This window comes from Plectrocnemia conspersa, unplaced genomic scaffold (assembly GCF_051122295.1).
Source record: "Plectrocnemia conspersa isolate PC_06_02 unplaced genomic scaffold, ASM5112229v1 ptg000011l, whole genome shotgun sequence".
NCBI lineage: Eukaryota > Metazoa > Arthropoda > Insecta > Trichoptera > Polycentropodidae > Plectrocnemia > Plectrocnemia conspersa.
In genome coordinates this window covers 25,052,594-25,076,505 of record NW_028277175.1, presented here as the reverse complement: position 1 = coordinate 25,076,505, position 23,912 = coordinate 25,052,594, and the positions used below count along the sequence as shown (strand labels likewise).

Below are 23,912 nucleotides of genomic sequence, written 5' to 3'. Positions count from 1 at the left end.
CCTTTCTTTAAGGAGCGTTGGGATACGATTCGCTGAGCTCTCGCTGAAAGTTGTATGTCGCTAAGCATTTTTTCAAATAACTATAAGGTGCTGTCAACAATCCAGCTATTCTCGAGGAATTCCAGTTTTGGGCTTCGGAACATTTTCGAGAATCACGATCGCGTCCTTATTTGATGGTCGTTAGAGCTAGGACGTCTGCACTTGCCGACTCACCTATAGCTGTGGCTATCCGGCTCCTTAATACGCTAGCATTACATATTGACCTGTTTAATGTTAGCTATAAGGAGCTGATCCAGTTTGTATCATTTAATTTTAATATTTTATATTTTTTTGTTATGGTTATTATTTTTAAGTATTGTTATATTTATGTATATATACTTTTTTTTGTTTTGTAAATTTAAAATTTGTTTTCGACCATCGTGGCGCATTGGGGTAACCTGTTAGGCCACGATGGTCTTAATTTAATCTAAAAAAAAAAAAAAATATATGAATTTTATATAACAGCTATTGCAAAAAATATTTGCGCAATTAATTGAGCTTTGAAGTGACACATACAATTCGGGGGATAAAATAGTTAAACGAGCTAAAATTAAAGAATTTTCATCAGTTACCATTAAAGAATTATCAAACAAGATTAGAACCTCGTAGTCTACTACCCAAATATGTTTAAAATATATTGGCTATGAATTATCAGATCACTATTGATCCACACATGTACTCTCAATCGATCACTATTGACGAAAAATGGATTTTTTATTTAAATATGACTAAGAAAAACAGTATTTATCTCACACAGAAAGAACTCCTTAATCCGGAGTACACCCTAAAAATGTTTTTTCTTCTGTATGTTTATATTTCAAAGGAATTGAGTGGTAAAACATTGATGGCAAAAGTGTATGGTAAAAATTTAACTTGATTAAGTGCAGAATTGAGTAAAAAAAACAATCTTTAATGAATAGTTAAAATATTATTTAACAGAAATATTCACTACAAGATTGACTCGGGATAAAATCAGCAACCTTGGTTGTGAAGTTTTATTGCAGCTCCTGTATTTGCTGGACTTCCTTGGAGCTGGAGCCCCTTCCGTCTACTACTTGTTTCTTTTAATGAAACATACGTTATAAGGAAAAATATTTAAATATATAGTCTCTTTTTAATTGTATTAATTATAAACCAAAAATGTGTTACAAAAATGGCAGTAGTAAATTATAAATGAAAAAGAATGTTTTATTCAATTATGAAAATTATCTTCGATGAAAAAATCGAAAAGATTAAAAAAATGTTAACTAAGTTTTTTTGATTAAAAGTATTATTAAAATTCTCTCGATCAACAAGTTCTATTTGCTTTTTAAACTCACTGCGATAGGTGTTATTTATATTTTGTTGTAACGCATTGGGTTAACACTTGTTATGTTACAACAGAAGGTTGACAGTAAATAAAATAAATATCATAATTATATATCTGTTTTAATGAGAGAGATTTTAACACAGAATTCCGTCTTAACTGCTCATCTTAATATAACTTCTTTATTTCTAAATTACTATATTTTATTAAAAAATAATTTTATTTTTATTTAACATGCATTTTATATTTTTGTATTTTAAATAATTGTTTTAATCAATCCTATTATTAATATTAATTTTATTAAAAAGCATTAGCTGATTGTTAAATTAATTTTATTTCAATAAATTATTACACATACCTAATCAATAATTTACCACCAATTCCTTCATACTCTAATCCACATAATAAATTATTGTATTATCTGCAAATAGTATAATTTATTACTTTTATATGTATATAACACAAATAAAATTTATTAACCCATGTTATACTTTAATTTATTTATAAATAATTAATGCTTAAATTATTTTTTTTAATAATTTAATTAATGCTCTTTTTATAAATTTAATATTAACTCTTAATATATTTTTTTTTTAAAAGCCCTTTAAAAATCTAGAAATACCTTATAATGTTTTAAGTGTCCATATATTTTGTCTATTTTATATGATAAATCATGTTGTAGTGTATAAAGTTTTTTAACTGCTGACTTATATTTTCACACTTTTTTTATTTTTGTAGTATATTTTGTAGTATATCCTATTTTCAGCTCAATTTTTTGTCAAATTGCACAATAAAATATTTTTAATTAAATTACCATAAAATTTATAATGATATTTTAAAATATTTGACTTGTTTCAATCTTATTAGTAAGCTTGTTTGATCTAGTATAACTAAAAGCTAATTATTAATATTCCTTAATAAGTTTAATTTAACTGTTAAGTAAGTAATATTATTACAATATCTAGTAAGTACTTGTCAATTGAAAAGTACTAAAATATTTCATATCCAGCAACTTTGCTTACTAAACCTAACTTACAAAGTAATGATATAACCCTAAGGGTAAAAAAAGCCATTCAGCAAATATTGGATATTTTTTGCTGCCAACTTTGACACCACTAATCCAACCCTCAAAAGCTTAACAAACTGACAGAGAGACGATCTTTTTAATGTTATTTCTGAACAGGATTTTACCCAAATATAGCTACTCTGTATTTTCTCTGTGCATTATTTAATAAGTGCACGATCTTATAGTTTCACACTCATCAAAATAAAGATTTATATACACAAACAAATAAAAATATATAGCAATAAAAATTGAAAGGAAAATAAATAAAAAAATGATTGCTTTGCTTGCATTGATTATCTTCTTTTAATAAATATTAAATTTTATTTGATAAAGAATAGTAAACATTTAAATGGACTCATGTTATCTCAAATTTATCTTGTTTCTTTCTTTTGTGGTTTACCAGATTTTGAGGTCTAAAATAAATACATAAAAAAACACTCGTATCTCTCGGGCTGTTTACCGTGGAATTAACGCGATTATTTACGCTCGTTCAATATTCCATCGAACGACGTTACCGAATATCTCTGACATAATTTAAACGCAAACATATTTACTTAGGGTCCCGAAACGGGTGGGATTATTTTAAGAAAACAAAATTTGCACAATGAATATTCAAAACCCTGTTAGCTATCAAACGGTACGTATTATATGTACTGGGTGGGAATGAACCCATTTCGAACAGCACATTTTGCGTAATAACCCATCCGTATTATTACACACGAACTTGTATGGATGTATGAGTATATAAGTACTGTGTTACATACAACAATAGGCACTCTGGAGAGTTCATGTATAATGCTAATGTGAGATATTACAATATCAAATTATTGAGTTTTTTTTTAAATTTTTTTGAAAGAATATTACAATAGTAAAATAATAATGTTTTAATGAAACTTTTTTTATCTTGAGTCAAACCATAATATTTCTCATTGCATCGTATTTGATCTAATAAAAAAAATTGTATAGATAACTGTGACTTAATTTATCTTAGATTGTCTTTTGCAACTCAACGCCTTGTGTTTTTAATTTTTTACTTAGTTAATTAATTTGGGTTCAAGTGACAAATGGCGAAAAGCAATGACGCCTATATAAAAAAAAATTATTTAATCTTGATTTATTCTACAACTAATTAACGCATGATACAACTAGTCTTAATCAAAAATAATAGCAGTTGTCTATTTTGTTCCGAGATTTTTTAAGGCTTGAGTTATCTTTAAATAATCTGAGACGTATGGTCATCATATTATGTAATATTTAATATAATTTTTATGTTACTTTCGTATGAACGCAATTTGCGATTTTATGTTCACCCATGTCTGACAGATCTAATACACTCTATATTGTGTACTAGCTTAATTTATTATTAAAATATATTATTTTTGTACCAATCCTATTATTGTATTTAACATATTTTATAATTATAAATTATATTTATTTATAAAAAAACTTTCAAGAGTCTCTAAAGCACTAGAGTTGTGCGCTTTTATGAAATTCTTCCAAATTTCCATTACTTGCTCAAACAAGAATAGAAGGAGGCTTTTAATTGGAAAACCCTCTTCCACGTGGAACGGCGAAGGACAAAGTACGCAAACACGTAATCCTATTGCTAGACTGTGACCCTGTACTGTATTTTACACTGTCGCGAAGGTGTAAACGAAACGGACGCTAAATCCCATGTACTTTACTCGACGTGGAAAAAAATATGGATTTCACTTAGCGTTTTCGAAATAAATTAAATCTGGGATTTAGCGCTCGAGTGTATTAAGATGGGACAATGGGTACATAAATAACCGCTGTATTAACTGTAGAAAAACGTAAACACAGCTTTATACATAATTTTAAAAAGAAGCTATAAATCTACTCTCTATTTATATTTTTATTACTAGATCTTGTTGTAAAATTTTTTTTGTCGGAACTAGAGCAGAATTTGATCTTGAATTTCAAGTCAAATGTTCACAATGCCCCATTTAAATAAAAAAAAAGGTAACGAGAGATTCTAATTTTTTTTTTTTATAAAAGTATATTTCTTAAATAGACATAGGTAAAATAGCATACAGATATATTAAATGCACAATACTGGTTCATAACCATTTACATTGTTTACAAATTGTTAAGTTATACAATAACATAAAAAGAATAATAAATTATACGAGAGTATACTAAATTAAAGGAAAAATACATAAAACCTTTTACAAATTTAAAAAATCCAAAAAAAAAAATAAAAAATTTTGGAAAAGAATGAAGCAGATGAGAAAAACAAATTATACAAAATACATAATATACAAAATAAAACACATACAAAGGTAAATAAACCTAGCCCTGTAGACCTGAAACTGATGACACTGCGATGAGCTTAACTGCATCAAAGCAATATGTGCTTAGGCATTTTATGTTTGTATTTAAATTTAAGTTTTGCTTTGTCGTAATCACCGATTCTTGAAATTAGTGGGTTTGCGTGGTCTCGCGAGATTTTTTTATAGTATTTTTCGGTTTGATAATAACAGTATTCTTTAATGGTAGGAATTAAATGTTTGGTGTGGAGTTTTTTAAGGTTAGTATAAAACGGTGTATTATAAATTATTTTTATGGCTTTATTTTGGATTACTTGAAGTTTATTAAAATTACTATTACTCGCGTTACTCCACACTGAACAAGCGTAAGTTAAAACAGGTCTGATTAATTGTCTATAGACTAGAATTTTATTTTTTATTGTAAGCGCACTTTTTCTATTAAATATTGATTTTAGAGCCGCAATGGCGCCGAGCCCTTTCGACCGGAGTTCAGTTATATGTTTATTGAATTTTAGTCTGGAGTCCAGGTGTATACCCAGGTATTTAACGCTCGCTCTCCATTCAATGTTATGCCCTTGTTCACTTTTAATGGGTGCAGGCAAGGGTTGTCTACGTTTAATGAATATTATAGCTTCTGTTTTGTCTTGATTAATTTTAATTCTCCATTTCATAAAATATTTTTTTTAAGTTTTCAAGGGATTTTTGAAGTTTGACTGCAATAGGTTTAAGACCATAAGAACTACTAAGGATTGCGGTGTCGTCAGCGTACATTGAGAGTTTAGTATTTTTTAACATTGGAATATCATTAGTATATAGAATGAAGAGAAACGGGCCAAGTATACTTCCTTGAGGAACACCAGCTGGTATTTTACGCGGCGTCGAAAATGTATTATTTAGCGAAACAACATAGCTTCGATTCTTCAGGTAAGACCGTAACATGTGAATAATGTAATAGGGAGTTCCATATTTTAAAAGTTTATACATTAATCCATCATGCCATACTGTATCAAAAGCCTTTTCCATATCTAATAATAAAAGACCCGAACTTTTTTTCATATTAAAATCGGCAGATATGTGCTCTGTTAATCTATTAAGTTGATGCGTAGTCGAGTGATTTTCGTGGAAACCAAATTGCTCATTAATGAGTTTGCTATTAAGAGATTCCTTTAATCGAGATAATATAATTTTTTCAAATAATTTGCTAAATGAGGGCAGTAAACTTATCGGGCGGTAGTTAATTGGTATGTTATCTGCTTTGCCAGGTTTTTTTATCGGATGAATTTTTGCCGTTTTCCAGATTATTGGGAAATATCCAAAAGATAAGCATGAATTAAAAATGCTATTTAAGTACTTAAATCAAGCAAAAGGAAGGTTTTTAATCAATATATTCTCTAATTTATCTATACCTGGAGCCTTTCTATTTGATAATCGTTTAACAATACTAAGAATTTCTGATATGCCGACTTGGTTAATGGATTTTTTATCTATTGGAGTTTTACTAATATCTTTAATTGCCCGGTCTACTTTATTTTGGGTTTTTTGGTCAATGTAATTTTGCGTAAGTTGATAAGATCTAGAAAATGTCTCAGCTAAAATCTCGACCTTCTCCTAAGTCGTGTTAGCTACGTTGTTTCCGGTAAAGAGAGATTCTAATGATTTAATTTATGCTAGTTTACAAACCTTTCCTAAAACTATCATTAACTAAGATTAAATAAATAAATTCGTCAAAGGACATAGTAAATTATTTCTTGTACTAAAACGGAATTCCCCTGCGTTAACTGGCACACATCATAAAGCAATTTAATTAATACAGTTTAGCCGATCGTAACTTCCGGTTCAATACGCAGGGCTGGACTAGGGGCAAGGGTCCAAATTAACCCTTCGCCGCATAACAATTAAAATAATCGCTTGTTTTCGTTTATGGGCGCTAAAAAAGTCGGCCTCCTCGCCTCATTAGCAAGTGAAATCGAGCCGAGGGACTCGTACCAAAAATTGTTAAAGTGAGATTAACGGTCAAGAAAAAGGCGATCAAATTTAATAACGATAAATATTGTTTAACCCCTCGCTGCATCACAACGGAGCGTTAATTTAATTGGGCGTTGAATCACTGCCAAGAAAGTGCTCTGTGAGACAATGGGATATTTTTTTTCGAAAGAGAGGATCGTGTTGCTGTTTTTTTTAGTGGGTTTGTGTTTTATTTTTAAAGTCAGATAATTGTGCTGATTTTTCAAAATGTTAAAACACACCCCCGCCCCTTGTTTGTTTTTGATCTTTAAAGCCGTTTAAGCCCTTATCTGTACGGCGTGAAACACGAGCTTTTGTTATCGCATGTGCTTTGCAAAATTTACCTATTTTTAAAGTCGATAAATAATGTTTTATTACCTACATAGATTTATTCTTAAAAAATAAAATTCAGAGAAAATACAATTAGAGTAAATTTAGCCTGATGGCTGTTTCGGAAGTTAATTAAAATGACAATTTTATATAAAAAATGAGTAATGTCTGTGTGTGATCCATATGATGATATTTTTAAATAAAAAAAGAGTGTCTTTGACTGAACACATAGCTATAGATTACATATACGATATACAATTGTAAACCTGTTTTATTTTTATTTACATTGTATTATTAATTTTTTTCTATAATATACACATATATTTGAAATCAGGTCCCACATGCAAAATTTAATTATAAATCTAAAACTGCACTTGAGCTAATAAGATAAGGTTTTAATATTCATATTATTACATGTAAATAGCAATTTAATCCTTAGCATATTATTAGAAATTTTATCGTAGTAGCTGCTGTCTTTTAAAATGTAAATTGAGTTCTCGCAGTAGTACATCGCTAAGCATTTCTTCAATTTACTGAAGGGCGTGTTCAACAATTCAACTATTCTCGAATAATTCTAGTTTTGGGTTCATGATTGCGTCTTCTTTTGACCATTGGGGATAAGAGCTAAGACGCCCGCACTTCCCAATTCTCCTATGGCTATCGCAAGTCTGCTCTTTAATCACTGGCATTGCACATTGATCTGTTTAATGTCAGCTACGAAGAGCTGGTCTGATTCGTGTCATATAATTTTTTTGTTTACTTTATTTTATATATTATTTTTTCTGTATTTAAATAATACAGTGTATTGCTTTTGACCATCGTGACGCATTGGGGTAACTTCTAAGGATAGTCTAAACTTAATTTAAATAAATAAATTAATAAATAAAAATTTATCTTTGAATTAGTATTTATTAAAAGTTATATTAAACTCTTTGTTTCTTACTCAGTAAAAATTCAGCTGTCAATTAATATTCTTTTTTAAAACAATCTGCAATCCAATGGTTTTCTTCTTCGGGTTTAAAGAAGTACTTCTCGATAGCTTACTTTAGCGTGTCATCAAAATCTGTAATATCCTATGTACATGTACATATGTATATAGGCGTTTTATTTTTTTTTATTTTAAAATTATTGAAAAAAAAACAACTTGTGAATGTAACAGTGGCTCTAATTTATATTGGAGGATATTTTCTTAATATAACCGCAAAAATCTACTTCTTTAAAAATTTTATAAACATCATGATCTGTGACTTAAATATGTACATTTTCCCATTATTTAAGTTATAGGTTTTTTTTTAAATTAGCAAACGCATATCCCTAGTTTGATATCATTGATCTAAATCATATATTTGTAAATTATTACCAGCGCAAAAATATCATCAAATCACCTTGGGCGCATACATTTCAATTATATTAATTTTAATAAATTCCTAGGCCAAAACTCTACCGCCCTTCCGGTAACAAGCTTACGAAACTTTACCGCCGCCGGTTGAATCGATTACGAGAGTACCGCAAAACTTATGAAAAATGATGAAAATCGAATTACGGAAACGAGCTTATGGAAAAGGGGCTTACAATTTGCCGGTCCAAGGCGCTGGCCAAACAAGAAGAGGCGCCAACTTATTTGCGGGAATAAAAAAAACGTCTGGTACTATTATAATCGAGTTAAGGTGTGCTCGCAGACCGGCAACTTTGTATGTAAATAAAAGAAGATTTTCTGGAATAAAATTGCAAGCGAACCATAGCAAAGTGTCGGGTGAGAAATAGCTTCTTCTAAAGTAAATTCAAATGGCGGAAAATTAAATATACATATTTTGGTTGACACTGGTAATAAACCTGTTAAAAAAGAAATTTATGTCTGCACTACACTCTCTGGAAGTTGGCCAAGGTTGGCCAAGGACGGAGAATATAGTGAGTTACTTCGGTCGAGTTCTGTTCTGTCCGATCTAAAATCTCTCGGAAGTTCTCCGAGGTTACCGAGAACGGAAAGTAAAGCAGTGGTAATTCAGTCGATTTAGCAAGCTTCGAGCGCTTCCGAACATTGTCTGCAAAAGGACCGAAGTCGGAGCTGCTCTTTCGAGCGCAAGCAGTGAGATACTTCCTCTTTTGCTCTCTCGCGTGCTAAGTGACGAGAGTGAGAGAGATAATGATATGGTGTTTAGCAAACTGAGATAGAACGAGTAACTCGGTTCAATTTCAGTATGCGCGTAGGCGTCTTATGGTTAACACGCATGTCGAGCGCTGCATCGTGGTCACGTGGTCAAGTATTAATACCACATGCTTATCGGGGACTTCAATAGACTCTTACTGACATCTTTGCATATTTTAGGGCACCAAAAGATATTAATTTTATTTTTGATAGTATATCGTTATTATATTTTTTTTTCATATAAAATTAAATAATTAGTGGTACTTGATTTTGTTAAAAAAAATCTTTTCGAATATCCTTATGTATTTTCCTAGATCGGTTTATATAAATGTCACATCATAACGAATTCTCATGTAGAATCGATGGCGACAAATTCTAGGATAGTCACAGATGTGGTGTTTGTATTCTGAAGTATAATTTTTATGCCTTATGGCATTTTGCAAAAGTAGACAAAGATTTTGCGTAATTTTGAATATTTATGACTGAAAAGTTTTCATTCATTTTGTATTGGTGAGTGCCCACACAAACTTTTATAATTATCAGTAGCGTAATTTTATTAATATTTATGATAAATATTAATATAAAGTGTTAACCTAGAAAAATATTTGCCTATTACTCCATATCACACTGAGTCGTTAAATATAATAAAAATAAAATAAATCAATTTTATTTCAATACTAGCTAAAAACTACAGCAGTAAAGTTTTTTTTTATTCTGATTTTGAGTGATACTACTTCAATTTAATTTTTTACTATTCGCATTGCACAAATATGAAAAGTTCAACATTTTTAATCAAATTTGCGTAGCAAAAAATTGACGTTATGTATTTTACTTTATCAATCATTTAAAAATATTTATTTTCTATAACTATAACGAATGACTCGTTTCTTTTGTATGAAAGTAATAAATTGGAAACATTTTCTGATTTTATAAAACGTAAAAAACATCTATAAAACGAGGTCAGTAATGTAATATCGTTGGTTTTTGTCTTCAAAGTGGCGCGATGATATCAATCTCAACACTACGTATACGTTTATAGGTTTTGGGTCTAAATCCAATTTCCCGAAAGTTATAATGGAATATATTCACATATTTGCACAGTCTGCAACGTTACAAAAACCATAAAACGTTTTAAGGTCACTTGAAAATAAAAAAAAATAGATTAATAATTTACAATTTGTATTTGAGATAAATTAATAATTTTAATATTTATCTTAAATTTAATAGTAATTTATGCATAAATTGCACTTATTATAAATTCAAAATTTATTTTATTTTCTTAATAATTATTTTTAATGGGTCAACTTCGATCTAAAATGATTAGAGTTTAGCCAGTTAAATTACAACTATCAAAGTAATATATAAAACTTAAAATACTAATAATTATATACTTTATAATATTTTATATATTTATTTATTTAATTATACACCTATACTAAATATGAAAAAAAATACACTCTGTCGATTCACAGAAACAATGTTTTGTAAAATACAATAATATTATATTAATGTATATACAATAAATCAAGTATAATACATATGATCAGACTATTTAAGTCATACATTTTATATGTATGCAGATATATTGAAACACTCTCTGGTCTTGTTATATCTAATAATATATAATACCCAAAACGCACACAAACAATATTGAAAACGTTTCGATTCAATCGGATTTATTTCCGATACCATGAAAACAAAATATTCAAAACCATATTATGTTCGAAAGGGGATTATTTCTGATTTTCTACGATGGTAGCAAGCATACGCTTAGTACAATATAAATTGTATATGATGTATATGGTATTTCATATACTTGTACAGTATATTGTACTTTATATTCTATGCACGAAAATAAAACCATTAAATCTCTTGAAACTACCATATATATCGCTACATAGTACAATACGGGCAGCCGGTCAGAAGAGCGTGCGTCAAATGAGCGCCGTCATATAAGCGCTGCGTCATAAGAGCGCTTAAAAAAGAGAGCACGTCATAAGAGCGCAAAAACAACTTGATATATATCAAGTAATGAATATTTTAGGAATTATGTATACAAACTATAAGTAATTGTGTGAAATTTACTAAGAATTAAAATTCGTATTTTATGTGCCAGAGCGCAATGACGATTAAAATGATTAGACAATAAAAATATTATTATTTATTAATTTTTACGTACATACGAAAGTATAGCTCCCCATCCCCATACATGCGATATATGCATATCAGTGTCGTGCGATAACTTTGAAACAGGGCATGCGGTTAGGGGGGATAGGAACAAAAACTATATTTTTAAATTTAATACAATTTAGGTGAAACTCGTAAAATAGGGGAAATGAGAATAAACACTATATTTTTAAATTTATTACAATTTAAGTGAAGCTCGTAAAAAGTACGAATGCTCTCAACTTCACATTTGCGCTACTATACAATTAAAAAAATTTAGTAAAGAAAATCGTATCGATGATTTCTTCAGTGCTCAATTTAAGGCAAATGTTAAATTAAATAATAAGAAAGTTACTGCAAACAGATATATTATTTCCAAATTAATTGACGTGATTTGCTTTTTATCTAAACAAGAACTTTCTTTTCGAGGACACTCTGAAAATAATAATACCGTAAATGAAGGCAACTATGTTGAATTATTGTATTTTCTAAGCGAATCAGACACATTATTAAAAAAAGTGAGAATAGATTGTCAGCTCTTGCATTAATATCAATAAAAAAAACTTAGACAAATTAAAGAAAGACAATATACTGATTATATAATGCGGTTATTGCTAACTTTTGTAAGAAGGAGGGTCGAATAAAATTAATTTTCAATAAAAATAAATACATAATATGTTTATAAAATTAAGAAAATAAATTTCAAAATATAGTTTTGTTCCGCCCCCCCTAACCCCCATATTATCAATATGTAATAAAAGTATATATTTTTCACTATTTTCAACGAAAGAACGTCATTTGAAAATGTCGTAAATTTGGCACATATAAATTAGATTTAAATAATATAAAACTTGAAATCATCGACATTATACTTTTAGAAGGTCAACAAGTCAACAACAAAGGTGACCTTCGTGTCACTCTCGCATTAAAATAAATCGAACGAGAGATAGATATTTAAAAATAAACAAACAACTTGCATTAAAATAATTCGAATTAGAGATAAATATTTTAAAAATAGACAAAGAGGTGGATGACATTTGTTATTTTTAATAAAGCATAACCTTGAATTGTCTGGATGCATCTAGAAATATTTAAAAAAAATATCAGTAGTTATGAGACCACGGTCGTAAACGGCCGAATAAATTATTTTGTTACATTTTTCTTGAATAAGTGTTCTAGTTCATATTTTTTATAATAATATCCGTTTCGATGTTTTTAATTATAAAGTGATAGTGTAATTTAGTGTATGTGTTAGAATTAAGCAGTGTATAATTCAAATTAGTGTTACTATGCAAGGCACCGTTGCACCAGTGTTTTTCCATGGCGCGCAACCGCGCGATGCGACGCGTCCCTTCCCCCGCCGGTCTCGCGGGGGAAGGGACGCCGATTGACGCCAAAAGCACGATATTTACAATTCTAGGCATCATGCGGTTGACAAGGTAATGTCTTTGGAATTTTCTGTGTCATATAGTTAACCCTTTTGTGCTAGTAACTCAACATCGTATTCCAAGCGTTGCACTTAAAACTTTCTATACATTTATTGGCATTAAAATAAATCGAACGAGATATACATATTTAAAAATAAACAAACAACTTGCATTAAAATAATTCGAATAAGAGAAAAATATTTTAAAAATAGACAAAGAGGTGAATGACATTTGTTATTTTTAATGAAGCATAACCTTGAATTGTCTGGATGCATCTAGAAATATTTAAAAAAATACCAGTAGCTATGCGACCACGGTCGTAAACGGCCGAATAAATTCTTTTGTTACATTTTTCTCGAATAAGTGTTCTCGTTCATATTTTTTATAATAATATCCGTTTCGATGTTTTTAATTATAAAGTGATAGTGTAATTTAGTCTATGTGTTAGAATTAAGCAGTGTATATTTCAAATTAGTGTTACTATGCAAGGCACCGTTGCACCAGTGTTTTTCCATGGCGTGCAACCGCGCGATGCGACGCGTCCCTTCCCCCGCCAGTTTCGCGGGGGAAGGGACGCCGATTGACGCCAAAAGCACGATATTTACATATCTAGGCATCATGCGGTTGACAAGGTAATGTCTTTGGAATTTTTTGTGTCATATAGTTAACCCTTTGTGCTCGTAACTCAACATCGTATTCCAAGCGTTGCACTCAAAACTTGCAATGCATATATTCGAGCTAATTTTGCCAATTTCAATTTATTAATGGTAAAAAAGCTTCTGGTAGACACAGTTAAGTAATATTGAATTCTAAACTTATGAAAATAAGTCAATAAACTTAAATTTACGAGTGTAAGTTAATTGTAAAGTTTTTCATCGGAATATGGCCGAATCGAGCTGTGTTAAGACCGCATAACGCTTACTTGACAGTTTTAAGTTATTAATTATTTCTCTTAAACTGATTTTTTTCTTCAAATGTATCTATATTTTTATGATATAAGATGAAACGGGATTATGTGCTCGAATTGTGCATAATTGTTACTTAATATTGTGTGTCTGTTATGAAATAAAAGGATTAGAAAAAAGCTATTTCGCTCGCACTATTAAAATGAGCGATTGACAACTATCGATCTGGGAATCGACATTTTTAGCGGCAACTCAAATAATAATATTAGTCTTTTCGAGCTAGTAAATTACTATGTCGCGTAAAACAGAATTAGTAATCTGTGTTTTAATTATTTATAAATACATATATTGATTTATTTTTAGAAATTATCCATATAATTACGAATGATGATATAATAATGGATGTTTAAGAAAGTGACGATGAATTTGATATTAGCTGTGTGATTATTACTGTAATAGTAATAGTAGTAGGAATTATATCTAACTACTGAAGGGCCGTATACCTGCCCTATTATACGCATTCATTGAAAGTCAGAGTCGATAAATAATAATATTTTATTATTAATTTAAAAAAAATATTTATAATTTATTATTCAATTAATAATATTAATATTTGTCAATTTAATGAAACATTATAAAACAAACGTAATGATAAATTTTAAATCAGCGTTTCATTTTAGTACAAAATATATAAGTATATCGTACGTATGGGAATGGGGAGCCATACTTTCGTATGTACGTAATAATTCATAAATAATAATGTTTTCATTGACAAATCATTTTAATCGTTAATACGCTCTGGCACATAAAATATTAATTTTACCGCCTATGATTCGTGAGTTTTTAGTCCTTGTAATTTTTTCACAATTTACCTATATTTTGTATACCTCATTCCTAAAATATATATTATTTAATTTTCTTTAAGTATTTTTGCGATTTTATGATGTGCTTTCTTTTGTCAAACGCTCATATGACTCTCTGCGCATTTGACGCACGCTATTTTGTTACAGCGCTACTTTGGTAAGCGCTTTTATGACGCAGCGCTTATAATGCAGCGCTCTTTTGACACACGCTCATTTGTCTAATTCAAAAGAATAATATTGTACTCTATTTTTCTATTATCTTATATTTTTTTTCTAGCAGGATTAATCTCTTGTTTGTATAAAATTATCTTGGTACTTTTAACAACTGTTTAATAATGATAACTATCATATAAATAATATGGACTATAATGACAATGAACATATGTATGTATAATACATAGCAGTCAGCAGAATTTGACTATGTATGCTATTTTAAATAATAAATTGGTGATGGATTTGATACCTGATATTTTCTATTTTGGTATATGGGTTATTTCTGTATTTTTTATATATTTGTTTTTAATAAAAAGTTAAAAGCAAATGCGATTTACCTATGTTTTAAAATATTTTAAAACAAGCCTGTCTAACCGACTCTTTTATAAATAAAAAACGAGCTTTAAATAATAATAAAAATTATTAAAAAAATTGTTTACGCTGGTTTATGATTCTAAATATCGCTCGTGCCGCTGGATCTGCTGTGTGGCTCTTTCTTTGGCACAAACAGTTCTTATCGAATTGTGACAAATTCCGTTCTAGTATAATTTAGATTTGTTATTACATAAAGAGTTGTCTCATATATATTTGCGTTTGTGTAAACAATTTTGGCACAAGTCATAGTTGCAAAAAATGATCAAATTATAATATTTCATACGATCTCGCTGATGTAAAAGTTTTACTGTGTCGGAGTTAACCCAAGTTGGCTGGCTGCAATGTAAAGTTTATTTTAATTGCCGGATTCCTTCAGACGGTTATCTGGAGCGAGATTTACATTTTAACACTGCTGAAACTTTGATAAGTTCCGCGAATGCATTGAAAATATTAATTTATAAACTAATTCTAGTCGGGCGGATCTGTTCGATGTATGTAATTATATTATAATACAATAATAGCGATGCACAAATATCTACATACAGATAATACAATACATACTCAGTTTTATATTATTTTTTTATTTAAAAATAGTCAATATAAACCCTACATTAGACCAAATTAATAATATATATCCATTAACTGCTTATTGTATTTTTTATAATATGTAATATTATAATTTGTGAGATTTCTTATTAAAATAAAAATAAAATAAAAAATCACTTTTCAGTGATTATTTATATTTAAAGAACCTTTTTCTAACTTTAAAATGTTAAACGCTTCAGTGCAAAATATTTTTATTTTTATTTAATAAAAACATTTTGATTTTTTTTATCAAGGATCTGAAAAATGTGGTGGTTAAAAAAATTTTTTTAGTCAAGGTCTTTGATGTTATTTAAATTTAATTTAGCGCATTGTCATGTTGTTAAACTATTCGATTTCTACTGATAAGTACAGGCCTTTTTACTTCCTCGTACACAACGATCTAGCTGATCACAAAAGAAGCTTACTGTTATTCTTTTGCCAGATTTAAAAGTTTAGTTATGCATATACTTGCAATCCCACCATTCACACAAAATAACTATTTTTAAAGTGAGTCTGGTCTTCGAAGTAGGTTTTGCTACTCAACTGTCTTTACGAAGATTTTTGTCATGTGACATCCATTTCTTATGTTTTTAGAAAGTCGTAAAACATGTAATTCCATATAAATTGTTCACTTGGTAAAAATTTGCAATTTTTTATTAACATATCGGTTCAGATGTGCACCAACATGGTTAACGTCTAAACAAGACTGAGCAATAAAACTTAAATTTAAAATAAAACGACAATAATTTTAGATTCCCTAGTAACTTACAGATTAATAATTATAATTTTTGATTACCTAGTACCACAGACTAATAAGTATTTGACTATAAAAACGTCGATTGCTTTCTTAAATAAGTTATATTTTTTTAGCTTGACATCTATATATTAAAATTAAATGCATAACCTTGTTTAAAGTATGGTTTTATTCCAAATTCATATAATTTAACTTTAAAATAAAAGGTTTAATATTAACGCTTCGTATAAAATGTTTTATTTACAACAATGTAACTTTAATTAATATGATTCATTATCTTTGGTCGATTGAAATATAAAATCTTTGCTGCCAAATAAATATTTATTTTACACTGTTATGTATTGAATGAAATACTTTATTATTACTTCTAAGAAATAATTTATTGTTTTAAACTAAACCCATTTAATTAAATATCCACTTATAAAATTTCAAAGAACGCCTATCGTATAATTAATTTTCAATTCTTCTAAAAGTATTTTAACAAATATAATAAGGTAAAAAATAGATTTAATTAAATGTTTTTATATTTACAGTATAAATATATGCTCTTATATTACGCAACACGGCGAATCGTGTTTTATTAAAATACTTTGAGTCGCATTACCAAAGACACAAAGGAATACTAACAAGATGAGTTCTTATTCATGTTTGTATATACATATGTATATATGTATGTATATATCATGATATATATTCGCTATTGTCAATTCCATTTTAATGAGTTTTAAAAGTAAGGGAAAAGTAGAATTTAATTAAGTTAATTCGAAGAGCTTTGATAGTACTCCATAAGTTATTTTAATTAGCATCAAACAGCAATTAGAATTAAAATGTTATAAGCTTGTGATATTGCCTCTTTTATTAGACAAATAAAAATCTAAATTTCATTATGAACATTTAAGGTATATTGTAATAAATTTTAGTCCAACCAAATATTGTATACGTAATGTAAAATAAATAAAGAAATAATTATAAAATAAAATACGCTGTACAGCAAAATATAAAACTGATGCGGAATGGATTTTTACAAAAGCTTCAACCATCTGAATAATACATGAGCATCGTTTATTTTGTTTGTGGCTCCTAGGCAATTTTAAAATTGAAAATATATTGAACGTATCAAACACGTTTTGTTACGATTTTAAAATGTTCTCAAACGTCGTGTAGGTATTCTAAAATGTGCAATTTTCAATTTCCGTCGACGACGTCGAGTCCCATATGCTGTGAGGAAAGTTTTTACTGTCCTTTATTTTGCAACTGTCAAACATGTGTTACGCTGATGGTATATGCATAAATTTGTATCTACCGCAATTTATAATATATTCCTGAAAAATGCGATTGTGGTTTATTATTATATATACTTAATAATCTGCAGTTGTGAAATATATATTTCAATGCATTAAAAAATTACAATATTATCAACAATGATAATTATTGACTATTAAATTTTGATTATGTAAATAAGGTTACAACTTCTTGCTTAAAATCGTAGCTTCGTATACATATTATAGAAGGTGAACAACTTATTGTAGTAATCCGAAGCGAACAAAGTTTAAACAACTCAATTTGTCGAGCGAGCGCCTCCACTTTGTCTGGAAACTTTTTTTTGTTATCACTAAGCACCCAGATAAAGATTTGGGCTATTGACGAACATTTTTCTCTTACTCGAGAAACGCTTTTAATGGCAGTTGTAGAGTCGCAAACTCGAAAGAAGCAATTTGTAAATCCAATTTTTATTTTTTTGGTAAATAAATAAAAAAATACTTCATATTTTAAATGGCGTTTACATTTTATATCTCTGGTATATTTATATATACATATATATTAATATATATATATATCTAAATGTAAGGGCATATCATTTTGAAGTTAGCCAGACATCTATCTTGCGTAAATGAATGTTACAAAGCCCGAGGGTAAAAAGTGCTTGGATAGACCGAAATTGTGTTAGTTGGACACAATATAAGTAGACCTTTGAACGCTGGGTATTGTAAACTGATGCTACGTGAAAATGGAGTTAGATAAAGGATAGTTTTGAAAGAGGCAAAATTAATGATAATGCTATCTTAACTATGCATTATTTGCTATTAATATTATATAATATGATTATTACTCTATGTTTCGATTGGCTTTAAGAACAATAGCGCTCAATTAACAAAAAGTTTTTTTCAGTCGTTACAACGTTATTATTAAAGCTTTAGTTAGACGCGCCAAACGACATAAAGTTTTCGAGTCTTCTCTTGAATTTTTAAAATAAAAGTATAAAGGGTGCAGCAAAAATGGCGCATCAAATCTGAGCGCATTAAAAATGTGCAAGGGCCGCGTTCTAGTTTTTGTCCCCTCGCCTGTGGTAGTGGTATTCGTGGTGGTCGTGTTCTTCTTAGTCCTGTTCTCACCGCTTTTCGCGAGTTTTCGTCGTGCCGTTTTCGCAAGATCGGCGCGAACAAAAGCTCCAAGAAAAAACTTGTCCCCTCGAAAGCTCGAGTTTTCGCCGCGAAGCACCGTCCGTTTTCACTCTATTTTTCCGATCGTTTTCACAATGGCTCAACGGGGTGCACTCGACTCAACTTTTCAACATTAAAACTTGCCCATATTAATTTTTTGCACGACAAAATAAAGTATGCCATCACGGAGCCAGTTAAAAAATCAACGCCAGTCAAATAAATCAATGAATAGAACTTTGTATTAGTATACCTCAATGAACATATTTTTAGGTAGACGCTATTTATTATTACTTTAAGAATATATATTATAAGAACTATATTGGAGACTGTGAAAAGTCGATAATTTTAGATTCGAAAAAATTTTGGAAATTCGTTAACTCAAAACGCGATGGCCAATCTTTACTGTCGTCGATGAGTTGGAACAACATCAATTTTGAAGGTTCTGAAGAGATTGCAGATGGATTTGCTAGGTATTTTCAAACCTTATACCATAATGATGGGTCACATTTAGATTTTAGTTCTAATTACGATGAGACTCATCGTTTATGGTCATCTTTGTTATTAATCAAAACCTTTAGTTTGGTTGATATGGAATATAGATTTAGCAGACTCAAGTCCATTTTTACCTCGGGACCAGATGTTATTCCAGACTACATTCTGAAAGGATGCAAGTCTGGTATTTTACAGCCTCTAAAATTTATATTCAATTTAATTTTGAGATCCTCTTGTTTTCCAGAATTGTGGAAATGTTCAAAAGTCACTCCGATTCATAAAAAGGGTCCCAAATCTCAGATTGACAATTACAGGCCGATAGCTTTGATCTCATCACCTGCAAAATTATTTGAAATTGTTTTGCATAAATACATTTTAATCATTGCAGGTGCATGCTTCTCGACCAACAACATGGTTTCCGTAAATCTCGATCCACTGTCACTAATCTAATGGTTTTGTCTAACTATGTTTCAAAATCATTGGACTCTGGTGTACAAGTGGACGTCGTATACACAGATTTTGAAAAAGCATTTGATAAAGTTAACCATGCTTTACTTGTAAAAAAGTTATCTAATTTCGGGTTTTCTGAAGATCTCATAAATCTATTCTCAAATTACTTGACCAATAGATATCAATTCGTCAAGTATAATAGCTCCTTTTCAGAACGATATAAGACCCCTACTGGAGTTTCTCAAGGATCCAATTTGGGTCCACTGTTGTTTTTATTGTTCATTAATGACATAGAAACAGCAATAGAGCATTCAGATTTTTTATTATATGCAGATGACTTGAAAATTTACAAGAAAATGCATTCGATTTCTGATTCCCTCGACCTACAGGAGGATCTCAACTCTATATGGAAATGGGCTTGCTATAACCAATTGCCTTTCAGTGTAAAGAAATGTCACACAATTTCATTTTCAAGGTCGTTAACGCCGGCAAAATATTCATACCATCTAGGCGGATATTTTCTGGAAAGGTTTTCTTCAACTAAGGATTTAGGAGTGACTTTCGAAGAACGTTGGAAATTTAGCCAGCACATTGCAGAGACTCATAGCAAATCCTTAAAAGTGCTCGGTTTTATCTTGAGAAATGCGCGTTACTTCAGGAATACTTTAGTATTGCGCACTCTTTATGATACTCTAGTCCGCAGCATACTAGAAACTAGCTCCATCATTTGGATCCCAGGCGTAATGAATCAATGTAATGAATTGAAGCTGGAAAAAGTACAACGTAAATTTCTTCGATATTTATACTTGAAGGAATACGGGTATTATCCGTTCTTGTTTCCCAGTGCTTTTATTTTGGGAGCCCTGGGATACGTTTCTTTGTCGACTCGCAGAAGTGTTTATGTAATTAAACACTTCTGGAAATTGCTCAAGGGCATCGTAGACAATCCTTCAGTGCTCGAGCAGCTTCAAATGTGGGCTCCTGAAGGTGGTTATAGTTCTCGGTCGCGTCCACTATTCTTGCCTGTTAAGTCTAGAGCTAACTCTTCTCTGGCCAAGGCTATTTATCTGCTCAATTCTGTCCATAGTAATATTGACATTTTCTCTTGCACATATGGAGTTTTGGTTCATTTCGTATGGGACAATGCACACCTGTTGAGGTGATTTGTGTCTGTTGTTTTGTCTTGTTTATATTTGTATGTATTATGATGTATTAGTACTTTTGACTATCGTGACGCATTGGGTTTGTCTGTCAGGTCACGATGGTTATAATTTTATTAAATAAATAAATAAATATACAGTTTTTACCTATATGTATAATTGCTTATTTTACACTTTATTTATTACATGCATTGTTTCTATTTTAGGCGAGGTCGAGAGACTCCTGCGAGAATTCCGGCAGAACCAAGAGCTGGTGCGCAACATCGGGGCACACTATTACCAGATAATATACCCCGTACAGTTGCGCCATCACGAGAAGATGGGAATATCCACAAGAGAAGTGGGGGCAACGCAAAAAGTAAGTACATCGTTTCTTTATCGATAATGATCGTGAATTAGTTGCTCAGACCAATATAGATTTTCGCGCTCGAGACCTTTTTTTAAGGAAGAAAATTAATTATTTTTAGAATAAATTCAAGACATAATTTATAAATTAAAACAGAAAACAGTACTAATGAAATAAATTGCATTATTCAGTAAATAAGTGATTGGTCGTTGGCCAAGGATAGGAAAAAATCATTGGAGCAGTTTTCTTACATTTCAAAAAAACTTTCGAATCAATACGGAAGTTTATTTTAAAAAAAGTTAAAGAATATATCTATAAGTAAAATAGTTTTAAGATGGTTTGATAAAAACTTAAAAAAGGGAGAGCAAAAAGATTACTTGAAGGTTTCTCTGGAGGTTTTTTGACGCTTTCATGATAAGTGGCGATCACAGCTGTATCGTCCGCAATTCCGCTATTGATACTGAACCTGTCCTTGGGAGATCAGCTGTACAAATTATGGAGTACCGGTCTCAATACACTTCCCTGTGGAACTCTGGATTTAATTTCTTTCAGCTCCTTGTACTCGCGCTGACTTTCACGCAAATATCTCTATCTCTTATGTAGGATTCTAATATTTCAATAATTTTGTTAGGCAAGTGTACTCTTGTCTTATAGAGCAGTCTATCGTGCCAGACTTTGTCAAAAGCCTGACTGATATCTTTAAACGCAAAAAGCTAATACAAATAATGCTCATTCCAAAGAGGAAATAATATCTCATGGTGTACCACAAGGATCGTAATTAGGACCATTGTTGTTTATAATATACATATATATTATATATTACTGATATATTTAAAGCAAAATTTATGCATTTTCGCTTTCAAAGCTGCATACGTGTGTACCTGTGCTTTGTCTTAGTGGAAGACCTTTTTCTTGTTGACCAAATGTGGTTGTATTTTCTGGATTTTTCTACTCAACAGATTCAATAACAATGCATACTACTCTCCATTTATCGTTTGTCGTTTTACAAAGTATTCAATGTGTTTGATTTTTCGTGCATCCCAAAAAACCATGCCTATTACTTTGCCGGCCAATTTCACCGTCTTGCCCTTCTTTGCAGCCGGATCTTTTCCATAAACCCATCGCTTTGACTGTTTCTTTGTCCATGGAATATATTTGTGGATCCATGTTTATCAACTATTATGTATCGATGCAAAAACTCTTCAGGATTGCGATGAAAAGTACGAAACCAGCCATTGAATCAACCACAATGTGAAGAAACGCGGTACCTATCTTACTAATACTTTTTTTCATACTCAACTTTTGTGCAAAATTGAAACCACTGAGCCATTTTATACGCTTGTGGCCACAACAAATTTACGCATGTTTACTTATCGATTATTTAAAATCATATTATAGATTTTGTCGATCATTTCTGGCGTAGTCACCGCAAGTAGACGTCCCGAACGATGTTCATTACTTGTTGATGTACGACCACGTTTAAAATCACTCTTTTAATTGTAAACAAATTAAAACGCTAGTGCAGATGTGCCATGAACTACTTTGATTTCTTTCGGGATTTCGCATTTCAAATAAAAATGTTAAAGCACTTTTTTACATTGTTCAAAAATAACCAAAGTTGTTTGCTTTAATCGGACGTAAAAATGAAAAACAATTTGACAGAAATCTATTGGTAGATGGTATTTTCAGAAACAGCAGCGCCATCTCTTACACTTTTTTAAGGACTTATTGACATATTTATCTACAAACTTATATTTGCTTCTAAGTTTAGTGAATGTTATGAGTAAAGTAAAATCCTTTTAAGTTCTATTTCTTATATGTGGCAATATTTTTTATTCAATTCAATAAAATATGACTGAAAATTAAGCGTTAAGGCACGTATAGACGACTCGTGCGTTTACCGCCCCACTCTCCTACCAAAAATAAAAAAAAACGCCTCATTATCCAGAGCCGCACACATTTTCAAATCGCGCTCACCATAAAATATATTCAAAATTCTAGCACACCCCCTTCGCTCCATTTTGCGGTTGTGCACGGTGACGGGCACAAAAAAGTGTACGTGACGATTCGCAACTGAGCGAACAGACGTGACTAGACAGCTCAGTGTTGCCATTAGTGAATTATTTGTTTCGGCCACCGGCGCCTTTAATCGGGAATCCTTGCAGAGTGTACGCATTGACCGCGATCCCTAGAGAGTGTGATTTATGGTCCCCGATAGAGCCGGATTAACTTCGGGGTAAAGACTTTTTTCGTGAGCTGAAAAAATTGAAAGTCGTCCATTAGAAGCTGCAGAAGCGCCGCTTTCCTTATTTTAATGCTCGAAAAATATAAATAATTTAAAAATAAATTCATTATAAAAATGTTTTTGTTTAAATATTTAGGGGGCGTGGCCCTAGGGGTGGTTGATCTCGCGGTCAAATAATAAGTTATGCGGTTATTCAGTTATAATTACATTCGACTATGGACGATTAACGGCGTGACGTTTCTCGCGATGAATGTGGCGCAGGTGGTGATGTCTCAGGGCTCTGTGGCTGCGTGCGGCGAGTGGCTCGG

General features: G+C 30.6%; 1 protein-coding gene across 12 annotated transcripts in view; it reads left to right on the top strand.

Annotated features, from left to right (window-relative positions):
- The window catches only part of mmd (disintegrin and metalloproteinase domain-containing protein mind-meld), a 641,110-nt gene that overhangs the window by 466,109 nt on the left and 151,089 nt on the right, over positions 1-23,912 (top strand). For all 12 annotated transcript variants that reach the window (XM_088196874.1, XM_088196873.1, XM_088196875.1 and 9 more), the window contains one exon: positions 21,220-21,371. In XM_088196874.1, the coding sequence (XP_088053000.1) occupies positions 21,220-21,371 (152 nt within the window). The remainder of the gene's footprint in view (positions 1-21,219; positions 21,372-23,912) is intronic.